Below are 18,903 nucleotides of genomic sequence, written 5' to 3' on the forward strand. Positions count from 1 at the left end.
AATAATTTGGCACTATTAACCCCCATGTATGTATACTGCCTCATACTAAAGGAGAAATCTGGTGTGATTCAATCCTTAGCTCTGCTGTTTGAGGTCAGTAGGGAAGAATAAGATGCTGTCCGTAAGGAAAAGAACAGAGAATTTGATACAACATACAGTAGACCAAATAGCAAACCCACAATTTATTCACACCGGAAGTCTTATTTATGTGACCCTTCACACTTAAAAAAATAGTTTTGAGTTTGAGACTTTTGAGTACTCAGGAGCCAAGAAAGTTAGCATACAAATATATCCAGGTTCGCCTTTCTCGCTGTCTCGTATTCATTATATATTTTGTATTTGTGCTAACTTAGCTGTCTGCTTCTTGTGTAGCCTACTATGTGCTGTAATACAGTTAATAAGTGTGAATAGGAGGCAACTTTAGTTTAGGGAACACATGGGGGTTAATAAGTGCCAAATTAATTGTGAATTAAATGTGAACAAAGACACAACTTTAGAATAGGGAACATATTTGGCATTACAAAGACTTAATTATTAGTTATTTGTACACTATTAGCACTGGTGGTTTAGTGTCTAGTTCCATTTGAATAGACCATCTTTGATAAGTACTATTCGGTGCGAATAACTGTTCTTGTGGTACTACCACCTTACAAGCCCCATTTTGAGCCATGCATATTTAGGTCATAATTCATATGCAGCAACTTATTTAATAACTATGAATAAGGGGTAATTAGGAGCTTACATAGGGGAAATTCTTAATTAAGGGTCTAGTAAGGGTAGAATAAGGTCTTGCTGAATAAGGTATTAATTAGTGACTTATAATGACTAACAAATGGCTAGTATGCTACTAATATACATGTTAGTAAGCAGCTAATTACTGGTGAATATGTGTGTGCTAATATAAAGTGTTACCGAAATATTATACCTGTGGAAAAAGACATGCAATTAGAGCTTAAGTCAAACAAGTCATATGACATAACTGAAATCGTTTAAAGCAACACTTCACCGTTTTTTCATATTAAACTATGTTATTCCCATAACTAAAACTAATAACTATATTGTGACAAGAGAAATGAAACAATGCATAATGACTCAATATTCAATAAGTAGCGATTGATGACTATAGCATTTTCGGAGTTTGACTAGTGTGTGTGAATTGTGGAACAGACAGGTGTGCTTACCTGGTACACACACATGCATAGCAGGAAGAGCAGCATGTAGACAATCTTGTAGCCCACCAGCTTGCCAGCAAAGCTGACCATGATGAACATGCCACCGCAAATGTAGATCCAATACTTGGCGTACAAACTCATCACCATGGCGCCGAGGACCTTCAGGACAGACTCATTCCGCCCAATGCCCTCTGACCAAATGAAGAGGGGGAAAGAGAGAGAGAGAGAGAGAGAGAGAGAGAGAAAAAGCAGAGAAGAGAAAGAGACATGAACTCTCTGGTTAAGACACTGAACACTTGAGAGTCCATTTGGACATCCAGCCTAAACTCCTCCAGGCCCAGGGTCTGTGTGTTTGGCTGCTACGAGAGGTTGCTTACCTCCAGTGGTCACCTCTGTCAGAGGGGCAGTGATGCTCTTCTTCTTGCGGAAGTTGTCCTTCACCGACTGCCTCAGGAGCAGCCAGAAGGTCAGGGTGTACAGCAGCTGACAGAGACACACAGAGCAGAGTTAATCTAAAACACGCATCAACACTAGCACAACTCTTGTGATCTCTGTCTGTCTGTCCTTTCTGAATTTAGATCTATAGGAACACCATCATTGTGTTTATCCATGTATTAGATTAGATTAGATCACATCAATACGTTATTGATCCAGAGGGAAATCTAGGAACAAGGCAACAAAGCAAGTTTTTGGCAAAACTCTAGAACTACGAAACTACATCTCCCATGATGCCGTTGTGTTCCCTGGTCCTCACCATGGCTCCCAGGCGCAGGCAGGGGTACAGGGCCCGGTCAAGGCCCAGCTGGCGCAGGCTCATGGTACCCACGTGCTGGGGCAGCTCGGGCTCCAGCTCCATGGCCCAGACGTACTGCAGGCCGCAGAGCGCCAGGCCGTACAGCAGGATGAAGGGCGAGCAGAGCGTGGCGAAGTGGCGTCGCGCCCGCATCATCCAGATCAGGCATGCCCACAGCAGCAGCACGAACGTCAGCCAGCTGTGGTACGTAATACTCCACACCTGCAGGGGGCAATACAGCAGCAAAAACAAATTCATGAGGTGACTGACAAAGTAACTAAATTAACGTTATCATGCAACTGCCATTCATGGGCCTTGATTGCGGCAGTTATGAACAGTGTACTAAACAGATGGAAGTCGTACCATCATGGCGATGAGAGCGCAGACGTAGCTCTGCTCCATGACCATGCGACCCACCAGGAACAGAGGGCTGTCTCCATGCTGAGCAGGAGGGGAACTGCCGAGGCCTGAGCACACCAAAAAGAGAGGAACCAAAACCGTTCACTAAATCTTTCATCATCTTACATTCACTCACTCACTCATTCACTCAATAACTCACTCACTCACTCACTGTACACTCACTTACCCACTCACTCAATAACTCATTCACTCATTTGCTTGTTCACTCACTCACTCAATCACTCACTCACTCATTCGCTCACTCACTCACTCAATAACTCATTCGCTTGTTCACTCACTCACTCACCCACTCAATCACTGACACACTCATCTATGTTTACAATAGAGCTATAACTGTAACGGTAATGTGAGCAACACAAGTTCTAATTCTGCTTGAGCACCGTGAAGCTTTGCAACTGAGTAAATCATTTGGTCCCAGTGGGAATGGCATGGTAAGTGAAGTAGAACAATCAGACCTAAATCCTGCTGGCTGGAGCCGTTGGTCATATGAGTGTTGGCTTCCTCTGACTCAGTTGTTGGTGATTCACCGGTGGAGAGCAGCATTTGCTAAAATCACACACCAGTTAGATAAACATTACAGTCCGTTTACATGGAAACACTGTCAGTTATTAATGGTAGTAGTCATGGTACGGTATGTACACAAAATAATATTAGCTTGGAGTAACATAATACAGATGCATTAATTCACATGACACTGGCTTTCAAAGGTTGCAGATTTGTCAATAGTTTTATCTTTAATTCTACACCAGTTCATCAAGTTAATTGAAAAAAGCTGTATTGCTGTAGGGAAATGCACACACACACACACACACACACACACACACACACACACACACACACACACACACACACACACACACACACACACACACACACACACACACACACACACACACACACACACACACACACACACACACACAAATAAGGTTGTGTTTCTCTCTCCCTCCACCTTGGTGTCATCCCCTGTGTTCCTCTTCTCTGGGACCCAGGGGTGCAGTTCCACCTCCTCTCCTCCACCACCCACCACCACGTCATTGGCACTCGGCCCGTCTTCTTCGTGCTTGAGAGAAACAACAAACACCAGCCTCATGAGTTCAAACACGCACCTCAGATAAACACAACAAACCTCAGAGAGAGAGAGAGAGAAAGGAAGAGAGAAATAGACAAATAGAAAGAGATTTAAAGAAAGAGAGGGATCAACCTCAGGTATGCAAACAAATCTGAGCCTGCGTAAGAGAAAGCTCTAATTGTTAATTACAAGTGCATCTGTCAAATTGTCTAGAGAGAATCCCTTAAGCCCTCCATGGGCTTCAAGTTTAGAAATAACAGTGTCATTTATTTAGTCTTTGTGAAACTGACAAGATGTTGACTCTCTGAAGTACCTTGTCTGGGCCGCCATGACTGCTGATTTTCAGGACTATGGCCACGGTGATGTAGAGGAGGAGGAGGATGCCGGGGTTGACGTATACCGGCCAATCATGCTCTGTGTTGAGGATGAGGTCATACGAGGAAGACGAAGAGCAGTTGCCAGGTTTAATGATATCCTTCAAGCCAAACAGTCTAAGAGCAAGAGAGTGGAATGAGACAGAGTGAGAGTGAGAGAGAGAGAGAGAGAGAGAGAGAGAGAGAGAGAGAGAAAGGGGAAAAAAAGAAAGAAAGAAGGGTGGGATAGAGGCCAACATTAGGTCAAGTTGATCTACAGCTTCTTATTTGCTGTAGTGTGGTTCATTCACCCCTCTCTGACACCTATCTATCATAGTGGGGCATACCAGCGGGCAGCGGCCAGATTTGTGGGCCTGGAGAAATGTTTGCAACCTGACTCGGTGAGGCAACGAGCCAGAGAGAGAGAGAGAGAGAGAGAGAGAGAGAGAGAGAGAGAGAGAGAGAGAAAGAAAAATAGATAGAGAAAGAGAGTGAGAGAGAGAGAGCAGACAGATGGAGCTACATGACCTCCTAGGACATCTTGACCTCCCTGACCCCGTCACTGCCCTCTCTGCTCTCAGTGCCAGACGAACACTCCATGCCAGCAGCCTCCCGGCACCACCGTGGAACCGTGTGAGTCTGACTCCCGTTTCAGAATTCCACCCGCAAAGCTCCTGGCCTCCCAAGATATTCCAAAAATCATCATGAGTTCTACAACACTCTCCAGCAGCAACATTCCTTGTGTAGCTGTTGTGTCTCTCTCTCTCTCACACACACACACCCTCACACACTCTCGTCTCGGAAGAGAAGGCTTTCTAGCAGTGGGGTTGTGTAATTCTTCCAGCACCCTTATCACCTGCTCCTTCCCCTCTGCTACACTCTAATCCATCTCACACACGCAGAGCAAACATGAGCCCAGAGCAGAGAGCGAGAGAGAGAGAGAGAGCGAGAGAGAGAGAGAGAGAGAGAGAGAGAGAGAGAGAGAGAGAGAGAGAGGTCGCCTGCGTGAGGGAATGAGAGGAGGGAGCGAGCGCTGTGTTTGCTGTGGCTATCACGCCAGCACTGGGAGACTTTAACACCTGCTCAGGTGTGCACAGAGCTTATCCACAGCATACTGTATGTACCATGCATTCAAAGAATTTAGGCACACAATGGGATCTATTTCAATGCCACCAGCCACACACTCTAACTAGTCATATTTTAGGTTATTTACATTTCTGCAGACTATGAACATATTTCACTCTGAATCACAGTACATATCACGGCATGATATGTACAATAGATTACTTCAGGGTGAAAGATTAGAGTTCGTAATCACTGACAGCAAAGACCTGTCCAAGTACACTTTGCTGAACAGGAGCAGAAGTAGGCTATTAATTTAACCTGCACTGAATCTGTCATTCAATTCAATACAACACTACTGAGAAAAACATCTGGATGGAGAATTTTAACAAACAGCTGTACAAAACACGATTCCCGGAAACCCTCTGGGTTTTTGGAAATGCTAGGTCACTTCAAGATGAGTTGTCTGATTCAGAGCTGAAATATTTAGACTGAAGGGTGGCTGAAGCGTTCACAGTCAGACTCACATTGAGTCACATTGCACCTTTAAGACGGACTTCCCTTTATTGTTTATGAGAAATTACGAGAAATGCCCTCTATGCCTCACTCAGCCCTCTGCCTTCTGACGCACGGACAATGGTTAAGAAACAGGAGGTAGAAAGACCCGCTGTCCCCTACAAAGGACACTGAATAAAAGTTATGTTTTGAAATTGTTAAAATGTCAAATTCCTGAAATCTCTATCAATTCAAATCAAGACTCAAAAGATGATATTTAGGAAACAATTTGATTATTATCAACAGAAACATGATATCTGTGTCACTATACAAAAATTTCCTGCATATTAGCCCCGTTGTGCATAAACCGCAGGACAGTGTTTTATCAAGTAAAAAAAAACAAAACCATCTTAATACCATATTAACTGCCCGTGTGTATTAACCTCATAGTTGAAGACATTTTGCAAAATCAATGCATAAACCGTGGCTAATAGTTGGGAAATTACGGTAAAATAAGGAAAATGCTCTGCTATGTTTGTAATGGTGTACTGCTAGCTTACCTGGCCCACAGACTAGATGGGGGAAAGATGCCCTGAGCGAAGGGGCTCTGGTAGAGATACAGGCACACCAGGTGACCCGCTGTGAAGAAGCCCACCATCACACATAGTGCGTTGAAGCCCAGGTGGCTGATGGGAAAGTGGCATGCCCACCACGTGCACACACCGATGAACAACAGGAAGTAGACAGCAGAGAAGGCAGATGGCAAGGTGATGCCTTGAGAAAGAGGGAAACATACACTGTCAGATTCACAGAAACACAGAGACAGACAGACAGACAGACAGACACACACACACACACACACACTCCTCTCAAATGTTTATAATTAGATACACAACAATGGGTAAAGACACCATAGTATCTTCTGAAACATCCAGGCACAGATTCTCAAGTGACACACTGAGATACCCAAACACGGTCAGCCTGTTGTTTAGTCGGTTCAAACCACCAGAGCACTCTGTCTCCCCGACCGCTTGACTGCATCCTGAGAGACTAGTGCAGCAGTGGTGTTGGTCCAGCGGCTCTCTCACCTGCCAGGGCCAGCAGAGTGATGGCCAGCACGCGGCCCAGATCCCGGAGGAAGCGGTGGGCAGTGGCGCGCAGCTTGGCCGCCAGCTGAGCCGCCTTGCTGGGGACGCTGCTCCCCTCCTCCTCTTCGTCCTCCTCTTCCTCGTCAGCGACACTGGGGGACAGCCGGCCTTCCTCTTCATCCTCCTCCACCTCGGCTCCTTTTTCTTCCTTTATTTGGGCAGTTGGGAGAGATGAGGTATTATATATATATATTATTATTATATATAAATCAGTCACTGAAAAAACCTAAATGATCACCCCCTCGCTAAGCACATCCCAGTCTTTTCAAAGCAACACACAGTCTGTATTTTCTCACAGTAAATATTACTATTAACCAAACGCTTCAGCTCTCACTGCATGCCCGCGCTGTAATGAAGTGTTGGCAGACGCACGTCGTGACACACACACGCGGGACCTCCAGATAAATCACACTACAAGTCATCTGAAAACATACAATTCCCAAAGAAGGAAGGAAACACTTAAGGTTCACGCCGCGTGAGTCAGCTCTGTACCGTATGTATATCTCAGTGAATGATATTCAAAGTGAAATGTTTTAAGCACTGACTGAGGCAATCATGAGGAATAAACATGGGAAACATGGGAGTGTGTAAAGATGGACAAACACATGCTCTTCATTTGAGGGGCTAGTCCTATTTCGTGAGATCAGCCCAAATGTCACTGGGGATTAAGCTGCCCTTTAAGAGTCCCATTAACAATTAATGTGTCTGACTTCCCAAACAATGCTAAACGGAAAACAGAGGCACAGTAATGGACATGTCATGGAAAGCTCTTAAACACTTACACCTGTATTGTAAAACGTGTGCTCTACAAGCACTCAACTCCCAAAGTATCTGGCACAAAAAAATGCAAACAGCTCGGGCTGGTCAACGGCACATTCCATATCAGGGCAATAATGTGGGAAAAAAAAGAGACAGCAGCCTGAACCATTGTCATGGTAAACGTTGTCAACAGTGGTAACAGTGACCGCATTGGGTGTGGTGGGAAGTGTTTGTTAGCCCCAGGAGTTAGGCTATCAGCGCGTGTGAGGGAAGAGAGTAATAGAATGACTGACAGATGGGGAGAGATAGAGAGAGACTGAGTGAGTGAGAGAGATGGGGGAGGGGGTTTGTGGGGGTGTTTGTGTGTGAGTGTGTGTCTGATTGCATCTTGTGTGTGTGTGTGTGGTTTCTGTACGCTAGTGTGTGTACATGCCTCCACTTGGCTCCTGAGTCACATTGTTGTAATTGCTGACACTGTGCCCTGTATCAGCGTGGCCCGTGACAGTGTGCTAGTGACGGCATGTGATGAGAGACAAGGTGGACCTGGCTGTGGACCAGGCTGAGTGTGCCCTACCCAACAGACAAATCACCTCAAGTGGCTGTGGTGCTGTGTGTGACTGCTTCTGTGTTGTGTATATTCATGAGTGTGTATATGTGTGTGTGTGTGTGTGTGTGTGTGTGTGTGTGTGTGTGTCACTAGCATTCCAAACATGGCTTTGTTGTGAATGAGTGAGAGAGTGAGAGTGTGACTGTGTGAATGTGAGTGTGAGTGTGTGTGTGTGTGTGTGTGTGTGTATATCTGTGTCACTGCATTCCAAACATGGCTTTGTTGTGAATGAGTGAGAGAGTGAGAGTGTGAGTGTGTGTGTGTGTATGTGCACACGCGTGATTGCATGTGTGTTCTAGATCCTGCACGCACACTCCGACATGAAATCACAGCATTCCAAACACACCTTAGCCTCCATCTGATTTAGCACGGCATGGCCACATATCTCTGCAAGTGCTTGGCTTACAGTCAGCAGTGACATGCAGGCACGCCAGCTGATACAACATCCCTCTCGGCACAGGATACGTGGCCCCAGTGAAACCTTAGTGGACAGGACAGGCGAGCCACAGAATCCCTCACTTTAAAAATAAAAAAGTCATTACTGAACTTAAGCTTACTGAGGCCTCACACCTCACTGGGATGCCTCCGCATGACTGGCAACATGATAAGGATGCCTGTCACTCAAAGAAGAAATGAACCATGGAGTTTACTTAAACACTAACCTGCATTTTACGTTAAAGATCTAATGGTAATGATGAATTTCAGTATTTTTTATACTATTCCATCAAGACTGGCCAAAAGAGACAAATAGAAAGTTGTGTGTGTGTGTGTGTGTGTGTGTGTGTGTGTGTGTGGCGGGGGGGGGGGGGGGGGGGGGGGTGAAGAAGTAGGGAACCAAGAGATAAATAAACAGAGAAGGTGAAACAAGGAAAGAAGAATCCGTGTGAGTTTGAGGCAGACTGAAAGTTCATAACTCAGTTTGTAACTCCGTTTTATGTGTCTGAGGTTGTGTGTCGGCCGGGCTTTCCTGGCTGGTGTGTTGTGACTTTGGAAAAGATGCTGAGAATATTCTGGCAACTTTCGTTCACTAACCATAAACACACAACAACCCCCACACCAACACCACCCAAGAGAGTCAGAAAACTGATGGTGCGGACAGACATCTGTGTTCACGGCACCATCTCGGTCCAGATTAACTGCAGCGTGAATACAGAACGAATGCCGTGGGAAATAACTCAGCTAATTCATGTTAGCATTTATTGCGAAGACGCTAATATATGGACCTTCCCGCTCAGATAGCACTTTCATCCAAGACCGATTTTAATGGCATCTGAAGGAGTCCAAACACCTGTAGGCTGAAGTACTGGTTTTCATCATGCTGTCAAGGTTTTACTAGAGTTTTAATAGGAAATATAAAATAGCCCAAAAAGCCATTTGGTGCAGTATGAATAATCCTATCTATTTCCCATACAAGATGTCTTTGCTGGCATTTGGTTATACAAATATTTCCGACTTTCCATAAGACATATTGACCTTTTGCTTTTAGCGAAACCTATCAACAGTGTGTTCATCCTGATGCGTGGGTGAGAGAAAACCTTTTTGGGAGTGTGAGATACTGTATTCAAGTGCAATCAGCCATCCCCTAACTGACTCTTTGACCTTGACTTGAGTATGTGGAGAGAGAGAGGGAGGATGGTGGTAAGCATGGCTAATTAGCTAAATCTGGACAGAAGGTTGTTTCCACTTTGACATTTCACCTACTGTAATGTCCTTATTTGTCTCCATACATATGCTATCTCTATCATCATCATTCTCCGTAACACTGCATTCCCTAAGTCTGATATGTCCAGCCATAAGTCACAATTGACTTGGATGTCTTCTTCTCGCCTTGCCTTGCTTGCATGTTGATTGATGGATTCTGGGAAATGGTCTATGGAACAGTCTAGGCACATTCACTCACGCCAGGGAGTCTCTCCAGATTGTGTCGTCTGACTCCCACTACTGCTTAACTCTCACCCATATCACTCTAGTCAGGGTTTCGCTCTTTTGCCTTCTAAAAATACTTTGGGACTCATTTTGTCACCTTCCACCCCCTAATCTCCCTCTTAAATCCTTATGTAAACAAGAATCGCTTTATCGCTACATCTGTTCTCCAGTCCTCCCATTTCCTCGTTCTTTTCGCAACTCCACATGAACGATGCTCCTTTCTCATACTCCTAGTATGTATAAAAAGCACATTGTTTCAAAGGAAATTAAAATCCAGTTAAAGGAAAGCATTTGCCTTGCACTGGAATACTTGAGTATATGTTGCGCTGGAGTATTTGCGTATCTGAGGATGTGTTGTCCTGGAGTATTTGCGTGTTTGAGTACGTGTTGTACTGGACTATTTGCATTTTCAAAACATTTCAGCATGTACAGTAGTTTTACTCTTGGGCTTCAGCAACAGGAGGAGCACTATCAATCACTGAGTGCCCCAGCACCAGCCCTCTTCCACCACCGCCACTCCGTGATGGCACCACCTGACACCAGGGGCCCCTGGTGTCAGGTGGTGTTACTGGACAGTGTCAGGGGTGTTACTGGACAGTGTCAGACATGCAAAGGAGAGAGATGCCTTCAGCGTGCAAGGGTCAGGGACTAGCATTAGTCCTTTCAGACGAGGTTCTATTCGTAGATGGTCTTGGCTATGTAGTATGTACAGAAACATCTGATGAATCATCACTTGGAGATAAACGATGTTGGCCCATTTTCTTTGTACCTGTTTTTAGACTTCTTCGGCAGCTGCTGTGACATTAGCCAGAGCTGTGTGGCACTGAAAAATGGAGATAGCCACCTGGGTGAAGCTGTAGTGACTCATTCTATAAATCGGTTATGCAACAAGTATAATGCAGCTGCCACGGTATTTAGTGTATTACGAAGGAGCTTTCAGATATTGGGTAGATTGAATTGATGACATTTAAGGGGCACGTATTTGTGGGAGCCACATGAAAAAAGAGAAAGCCTTGTGGATCAAATCTTTCATTTTCAGTAACTTTCATGTCTTCCTGGACCTGTGTCTATAAGCAGGACATCTCTGAAACCAGGCCACCCCAAAAAATAAACAAAACAACAAAAAACAAACAATCACTTTATTTTTTTGTTTGTTATTGCTGATGGACAGTAATTTGTTTTACCACCATGTGGCTTTCATGTCTTTGTTTTGTTTAGACTGTCAAGAATTTCTCTGCTTTCCTACAAAAGACAGGACAAAACCTCAGAGTGTCTGCAGGCAACAATGTAGTACTTACTGGCATTGCGGTTGGCATGTCTGCTTTGTAGTGGAAAAGCTTGATGAGTTTCACGGCGATGTGTGATGCATGATGTTACACTGCGGCTCTTCCGTTCCTCCTCGGTGGACGGCGGCACAGTAAAACAGCGAGGGGCACGCAGACGGGCACCAATGCCAGCTGCAACCCATCACACATAGCATGCGGCTCGCGCCACATCAAAGCCCACAGCGCCAGCCGAGCCCTTACGTGGCTGGAGCCCTCTTGCATCGCCAAGGGCTGCAGCGAAGGCTTGCGGTTGCGCTGTTGCAACAAGCATTGGCCACATGTTGCGACAACTCTCCTGTTAATGCGCTGAGGTGTGCATGTGAGTGTCTGTGGGCATGCGGAGATGAAGCCGCACCTCACACCACACCTGGGCAGAAGCACTGCAGCTGCAGGATTTTGCCAACATGAAAGGAGCTGTGTTTAACAATACTCTGCTGCTGGGTGGGATGCAATAATACAAAGGCATAATCCTCGTATTACAGTATACTTAAATAAGTAAACAGCAATTATTAGGCTATATATCAAAGGTGTTAGCCTTCAGTGAAGAACAAGAAAAATAATTAATTCTCAGTAAAAGAGAAAAATATGACACTGACTATGACTCGCAGGTTATTGAGCTATCTTTACTGATATAAAAAAAAAATGAATTTGGCAAAAGTTTCTGTGTCAGTCAAGTGTCAGTTGGCAGCATGTCAGTCATATAGTAGCATAAGAAGAAGAGCTTCTACTTCATGTTGTGTTTCTGAAATGACTCAGAAATCTAAAGTCAGCAGCCTCTCGTCTTGGCAAAAGCATGCTAGCAATCCTGGCCTAACACAAACTGTATGAAACGACTAAAAGAATCTGGACGAGTGGGTGTTTGAATGAGGCTGTGTCTGTGCCAAGACTGGGAGGGGGATGCGGCTGGGGAAAGAGGCGGTGATGGTGGGGTGTGGTTCACCCGGGCAGCCAGTCAATGAAACATGGCCTTCGTCAGTGTGCACACCACACATGCGATCCATCACTGAGACACGTGGTAGAAGCACAGGGCGAGGGACCCGGTCGGAGTCTAACGGAGACAGAGTCTCCTCCGGGAGGGCCCCCTTTCAGAGCACCAAAACACACAGATAGCCAGCCTGACTGAGCTGCATGGTGCACTGCAACCCTCCCGGAACATTCTCCATTGTTAGCTAATTTGGGGGCCGGCGAGCGCGGCGTGGCCGGGGAGCGGCTGGGCCTCGCTAGTGCTAATTGATCTAATAAAGGGCCCATTTTTCTCCCGCTGCCATGGATCACAGGGCAGCGCATGTTTGTTGACGCCGTTGCCACGGCGACTGGAGTAGGAAGTCACGCCGAGACACCCCAGGCAGCTGTGCGGGCGGGAGCACTCAAATAGCGCTGAGAAACAGAGAGAGGGAGCGAGGGAGAGAGGGAGGGAAAGAGAGCAGGAAGGAGGGAAGGAATTTTGGGGAGACGCGATGCAGGGTTGAAAAAGCTAAACGTTGTGGAGGTTTCATCAGATGAAAGAGAGAGAAAATAATCTCCTCCCATATGAAGGAGGGACTTGACGTGGGTGTAAACAGTCTGCTTGCCTCTCGCTGGCATCTCATGAGGTTGCTGTGCGCAAACTATGATGCAGGTGTTGCGCTCTGGTGTTTCTGTGTTGCCCACTCACTCGCTCACTCGCACTAAAACTTTTTCCACTGGACCAGCATAACTTCTCCCAGCTGTTTCAGCAGACAGAGCGGCCTCATTCTTATGTATACAGAGACTGTGCAGAATGACGTGTATTCATATTTTTAATGATTAAGTGAAGGGTACTTAAATTGGGTAAATTATGAAAGTCAGAGAAAGAGAAACAAGAAGAGGAGAGAGATAAAAAGTAAGAGAGTGAGAAGACAGAGAGAGAGAGAGAGAGAGAAAGAGAGAGAAAGTGAGACAGGGGAGAGAGAGAGAGAGAGAGAGATAGAGAGATAGAGAGAGAGAGAGAGAGAGAGAGAGAGAGAGAGAGAGAGAGAGAGAGAGAGAGAGGGAAAAGCCTGTCTTGACGTGGGTTGGGGGTCCCCTTCGTCTGCAGTTCAGACTAACAGTACACATACACACACAGACGTGCGCACACACTCTGCTTGGCTAACAATAGGCCTCTGTCCTGAAAACTGCGGAAACCACCCTATTACCTCATCTTGGCTCCACAGGGCAAACACACAACAGCACAGTAGCTCACCCAGCCCACCACCAGCACAACAACCAACAACTCAACACCACCACATGGCTCAGGAGTGGGTGAGTCACTAATGTGTATGCAGCAACGTGAGGGGGGGAGAGCAATGTATAATGAGTGGGGTAGACAGGGGGAGATAAAGAGATAAAAGATTGAGAGAAAGAAAGAGGGAGAGATCTGGCATGCCGTCTCAAACAACATCTGTGGCCTAACTAGAGCGTCCAGTTTTCATTTCTTTAGAATCTTAGTTGCACAGAAAAGACGCTATTTTTAAAACGCGTGAAATGAGCATAGGCTGATGAAAGGCCATTCCTTTTAATTTCTTTAAACCTTCCAATTCAAATGGTTCTCACTTTCACAGGACATTTAAAAACAATGCAAATTTGAGTCACTATCACCACTTCTGCTACCGTCATAGCTGTGAAAAAAAAAGAAAAAAAAAACCTGTCAGAATAATGATAGTCGATTCTGGTGTAAAACACCCACAAAGGGTCTTAACATCAAGGAGGCGGTTTGAAACCGGTTCTGCTCTTGGCAATGATTGCACAAGTGTGAATACCTCAACCACAGCGCTGTATCAACACACCGATGATAGCTGGCAGCCGACTGTGCCACGTGACGCTGCCTGTCTCCTCTGAACTTGAGCCTGAAAACAGTGCTCCTCTGTGATCTCACCATGGCAATGACTAAGATCAACAACTAAATAAGAAAACAGATCCGAGGCCACGCACCAAGAAACACTGGGGCCAATATTTTTACTGTCAGAAACAAAGTGATGATAAAATACTTGGCTATTCATAGAAACGTATGACCTGGTGCTGATCAGTCAAACATTCCATAAAATATGTTTGACTGAAGACGAAAGTAGTAAGAAAAACATGCAGTGTGCACTACATCTGTTATGCACAGGCTATGCACATGGAGGTATGCATACTTTTAGTGTTGCCTGAGATTACCTCCAACTCCTGACCTCCAAGACCTCTAAGATATTAGACTTACAAAACATAATGCCTGGCATCTCCTAGTGCAGGGTGGAGGCCAGTATGACTGTGTACCTGAATGACAGCACTGTAGTATGATGAGACAGGGAGGATTACTCACCTGCACCGAGACAGAATTCTGGCTTGTAGGTGGAGTCTCCCTCTTCTTCACGAGACGGTTGCAGGTGACCATGGTGACGAGTGAGATGATGAATACGCCCAGGTCAGGGGTCAGGAGCCTGACCACGTTCCAGAGGTCCTCCAGCGGCAACCTTCAGATCACAGGTAGTGGAGAGAGGTGTTAGTTCAACTCTGTGGTGATCGGTCGTTTACATCTTCCAAATCAGCAAAAACATCCACCAATGCTACTGCAACACCATCACATAACACTGAAGCTGAAGATGGTAACCAAACTTAGCATACAGCACCAAAGCCATAATGGTTCAAAACGAAACCAGTGCATACTGTCAAGACATACCTGGACACCCCAACATGTCTTGATAGGATTTCCACTGAGCTACCTGAAATCAAACAGAAAAGACAGAGATATAAAGACAGAGAGAGAGAGAGAGAGAGGTAGAGAGAGAAAGAGAGAGATAGAAAGAGAGAAACTGTGAGTAATTAGAGTATACACATGCTCTCTGGTCATTCTCTGCCACCCTAACAAGCCATGGAGAAACCTAACCCCTGGGTCTTTCTCATTCTCCACGGGGCAGAGCCGCAGCAGCAGTTGGCCTTGCCACTCTAGCATGGCACCAGCCCTGCTGCCCGCTGCCACCATGCCCCCCAGACTGACGGGCTGCCAGCAGGGCAGCTCTCTGACAGACCGTGGCAGAAGGAGGCAGACGGGTGACTCACGAGGTCTGACAGACAAGAATGCCTCTCTTGTGAGGAAACTCTCTCCAGAGAGAGTGTCTCTCTTTTTCTCTCTCCAAGAGACAAACGGAGGATGAGAAAGGGCTGAGTATCCAGTAAGCCAGAGGCCAGATGAGAACTTGAGGAGGGGGAATACACACACACACACACGCACACACACACACACACACGCGCACACGCACACACACACACACACACACACACACACACACACACACACACACACACACACACACACACACACACACACACACACACACACACACACTCACTCACTCATTCACTCACTCACTCACTCACTCACTCACTCAAGAGCACCCACCCACCCACACACACAGACGCACACACACATACACACACTGGTAGTTTACTGACGGTGAACACGAAACCCCACAAACAGCCTGGAGAGAGTGTTCCCAGCAGCTGTTAATGAGAGCGTGGTACACTGTGTTTAATAGAGCTGAACTTAACAAGGCAGTATAAACCCAAATAAACAGAACCACCATTTCTTTCACTGTGTCTTAATGAAACACACACACACACACACACACACACACACACACACACACACACACACACACACACGTGTGCGCGCACACACGCACACACGCATACACACACACACACGAGAGTGATACACACTACCATGACAAAGTTGCTGATGGCATGTCTCTACATTCGTTTGGGAGTAGCTGTGAGGTTTACTTACAGTTGTGTCCGAGAGCATCGTCCAGCTCAGGGAGGGTGTACAGGCAGATCTGGAAGGACACATGACCCAGCAGGAAGAGCAGGCTGGTGCAGAACAGCGCCTTGATGAACCGGCCCGTGTGCCCTGAACATGGACAAGGAGAGGGACAGAAGAGGAGCACAATCAGACTCACAATCAGAATCAGAATCATAGTTTATATGCTGAGTCACTAGGAGTTTGGCTCTGGTTGTTGGTTGTCTTTCTAGCAAAAAAACAAAAAACAAACAAACTATATACTGTAGATATACAGTATCTTGCACCATATTGTAGAGTATTTTATATTATATATAGAGAGAGAGAAAAGAGAAAGAGAGAGAGAGAGAGAGAAAGAGAAATAGAGAGAGAGAGAGAGAGAGAGAGATATTAATTTGGCTTGGTTGCTGATCAGCCACCTGGGAAGTCCCTTACCAATAACAAGGAATTCAACATTTAACACTTTCCTGTGTATGACTGTAATACAACACAGTATATACACTATAGACATAATAAGCATTCAGAAAGAGAAAATGTGTTCAGCGACTGATCACTGTTGTTTGCTTTCACATTGAGGCATATTCAATCCCCAGCTTCCAAACACAAGTCTTGGTTGAACAGGCCCCCTCAGTCTTTTGGACAGATGTGTCCGAGGTGAGTTCAAGTGCAGTTCATGTGGATACTTTGGATAATGCAGGATCTAGTGCTAATCCTCGCTGACAACAACAACATCAGCAGACACCAGTGCGGTTCAGCCAGGGTGTGATCCCAGGCCATCGGAAAACACTCCACGCTCACACAGTGTGTCAAGTCACAAGTGCAAAGCAGCCCACATGTTAGTGTTCGAGATGTCTGAGTCAACTGGGCTGACATCATGCATCTCCCTGGGGCTAAATGTGAGAATTTCATCAAATGATTAACAACATTATCCACAGGAGCAGAATTTATAAAAACAGAACTCCTGGAACACAGCTACAGATTTCTACAGTATATCAGTCAAACACACACACACACACACACACACACACAGACTCTTTCTCTTTCTTTCTTTCTACATCTCTCTACGACACACACAAAGGTCTTCTATGTGTTCTGTCAACTGAAGCCATTTTCGTCAGCACCCAGCTGTACAGTTAAATGGCCTAATCTCCCATTCTCATTAAATACTCCCCAACCCCCCCACTACACTATTTATGTCCCTAATAGAGTCTGAACAGGGAGCCTTTGATATGACTCCTCATAAACCTGTCAACTCCTATTATAACTGTAAAACAAGCAACAGTTAAAACACAGCTAAAACACACACACGCACACGCACACTCTCTCACACACACACACACACACACACTCTCTCTCTCTCTCTCTCTCTCTCTCTCTCTCCCTCACACACACACACACACACACTCTCAATCACATCTGACATTGTGTCCACATTGCCTCCCTCTGCACACCACCAGGGCATCAGCGTATTCTTCTGTGGCCCATGATTAAGTTGGCTAAATTTTAATGTCTGCTTTTGTCACTGCTAGCCTTGCAATTAAATCATGTGGTTCGAAACCCAAGACATTATCCCATGACTCAAGCCTTAAGGCGCAGCATTAATGATCTGTGGCTCACTTACAAATGCTCACACAAACAAGGCTTGGATTAGCTGCCCAATTAACAGAAGACAATGCTGGTTACAGCAATAAACAGCTCCTGGGTGGGGGAGTTCATTTTACTGAGCTTTCTGAAAGGTACTCATATAATATAATGGGCAGTGAACCCAGAAGACAGTCAAAGTAGAGTGGTTGCTATGACAATTCAAATACATATAAAAAAAAAAAAACAGTGCTGCATTTTTTTGCAGCATTCATTATGTATTATTTTGCAATAAGCTCAGTTTATACAATCAGGTCACTTTGATTACTACATTACGCCTACCACCGCCACCACAATAACTGTAATCGTCCCAGTCGGTTGACGGTTTGTTATAGTCCCATATCAGTTTACGCTTATTTGCATGTTCGTGTTGAGGGATGCGAGACAGGTCAAATAGCCAGTTACTCTTCCATTCTCTGCGTAAGATGGTAAACAGACATCCATCATGGAGACCAATATTTTGGGTAGGAGAGGTATAGCAGGGAAGAAACACTCCCATTAGCCTGAGAGAAAGAGGAGTGGACACGGCTCGCTATAAATCTCTCCCAGATTAGAGGCTGTCGTGGTGTCTCATGAACTCGGCGCCTACAAATGAGCCAGAAAAACAAGCTGGCGGATATGAAATGAAGTGTTCTGGAAAGAGGCGCGCGGATTCAAAGTGGGAATAGATACTTCGACGCGAGACGAATCGCATCCAGCCAAGACCCCTCGGCCGACTCGGCCTCAGCCAAGAGCCACACACTGATTTACGACGGCCCGGGCCATTTCATCTGCAACTCTGACGGCCAGATGAAGGTCCCCTGTCAAGCGGGCAAGAATAAATTAGCAACAAATAAAGAGAACCACACACACACACCACTGACTAGCCTGGGATGAAACTGATCTGGCCACAGGATTCTTCTCAACAATGTGAGAAAAAAGCTTGCGGACATGCTAAATATTTTGACCCAGTTTAAGCAGAACAGGTTACATACTCTCTTATGGTAGTAAATAGGGCAAATCATTCCCCATTTAGTGCATGAAATATCCACCGTTATGACAGCTATTCAGGCCTGGGCTTGACTGGTGTGGTAACGTCTTTGTGGAGAGAGATAAAGACTAGCAGCTATTCCATAAATTCCACAGTTCCCAAACCAACTGAAATGTTTTTGTACACAGACGATAAAAGTGTCCCAAAATGAGCTTTGAGAGATCCACAAACAGCTGACCCACATAACTTCCACTTCCCTTGTAACTGTACAAACCTCAAACACAATTAGCCCAAAGTCAAAGCCTGTGCTAGTAAACCGTATCCTATTTTAAGACTCAGATGGGAATGCAGCGATACATTCTTGTGATCCAATAAAATTAGGA

The 18,903-nt window shown here is 45.5% G+C and overlaps 1 protein-coding gene across 2 annotated transcripts in view; it reads right to left on the bottom strand.

The window, feature by feature from the left end:
* piezo1 (piezo type mechanosensitive ion channel component 1 (Er blood group)) overlaps positions 1–18,903 on the bottom strand; it is a 74,830-nt gene that overhangs the window by 26,987 nt on the left and 28,940 nt on the right. For both annotated transcript variants that reach the window (XM_062548537.1, XM_062548538.1), the window contains exons 3-14: positions 15,898–16,020; positions 14,791–14,833; positions 14,434–14,584; positions 6,456–6,663; positions 5,928–6,141; positions 3,771–3,948; positions 3,338–3,448; positions 2,841–2,931; positions 2,329–2,432; positions 1,927–2,187; positions 1,550–1,655; positions 1,182–1,363 (exon numbers count right to left, since the gene is read on the bottom strand). In XM_062548537.1, the coding sequence (XP_062404521.1) occupies positions 1,182–1,363; positions 1,550–1,655; positions 1,927–2,187; positions 2,329–2,432; positions 2,841–2,931; positions 3,338–3,448; positions 3,771–3,948; positions 5,928–6,141; positions 6,456–6,663; positions 14,434–14,584; positions 14,791–14,833; positions 15,898–16,020 (1,772 nt within the window). The remainder of the gene's footprint in view (positions 1–1,181; positions 1,364–1,549; positions 1,656–1,926; positions 2,188–2,328; positions 2,433–2,840; positions 2,932–3,337; positions 3,449–3,770; positions 3,949–5,927; positions 6,142–6,455; positions 6,664–14,433; positions 14,585–14,790; positions 14,834–15,897; positions 16,021–18,903) is intronic.

This window comes from Sardina pilchardus, chromosome 11, assembly GCF_963854185.1.
Source record: "Sardina pilchardus chromosome 11, fSarPil1.1, whole genome shotgun sequence".
Taxonomy (NCBI): domain Eukaryota; kingdom Metazoa; phylum Chordata; class Actinopteri; order Clupeiformes; family Clupeidae; genus Sardina; species Sardina pilchardus.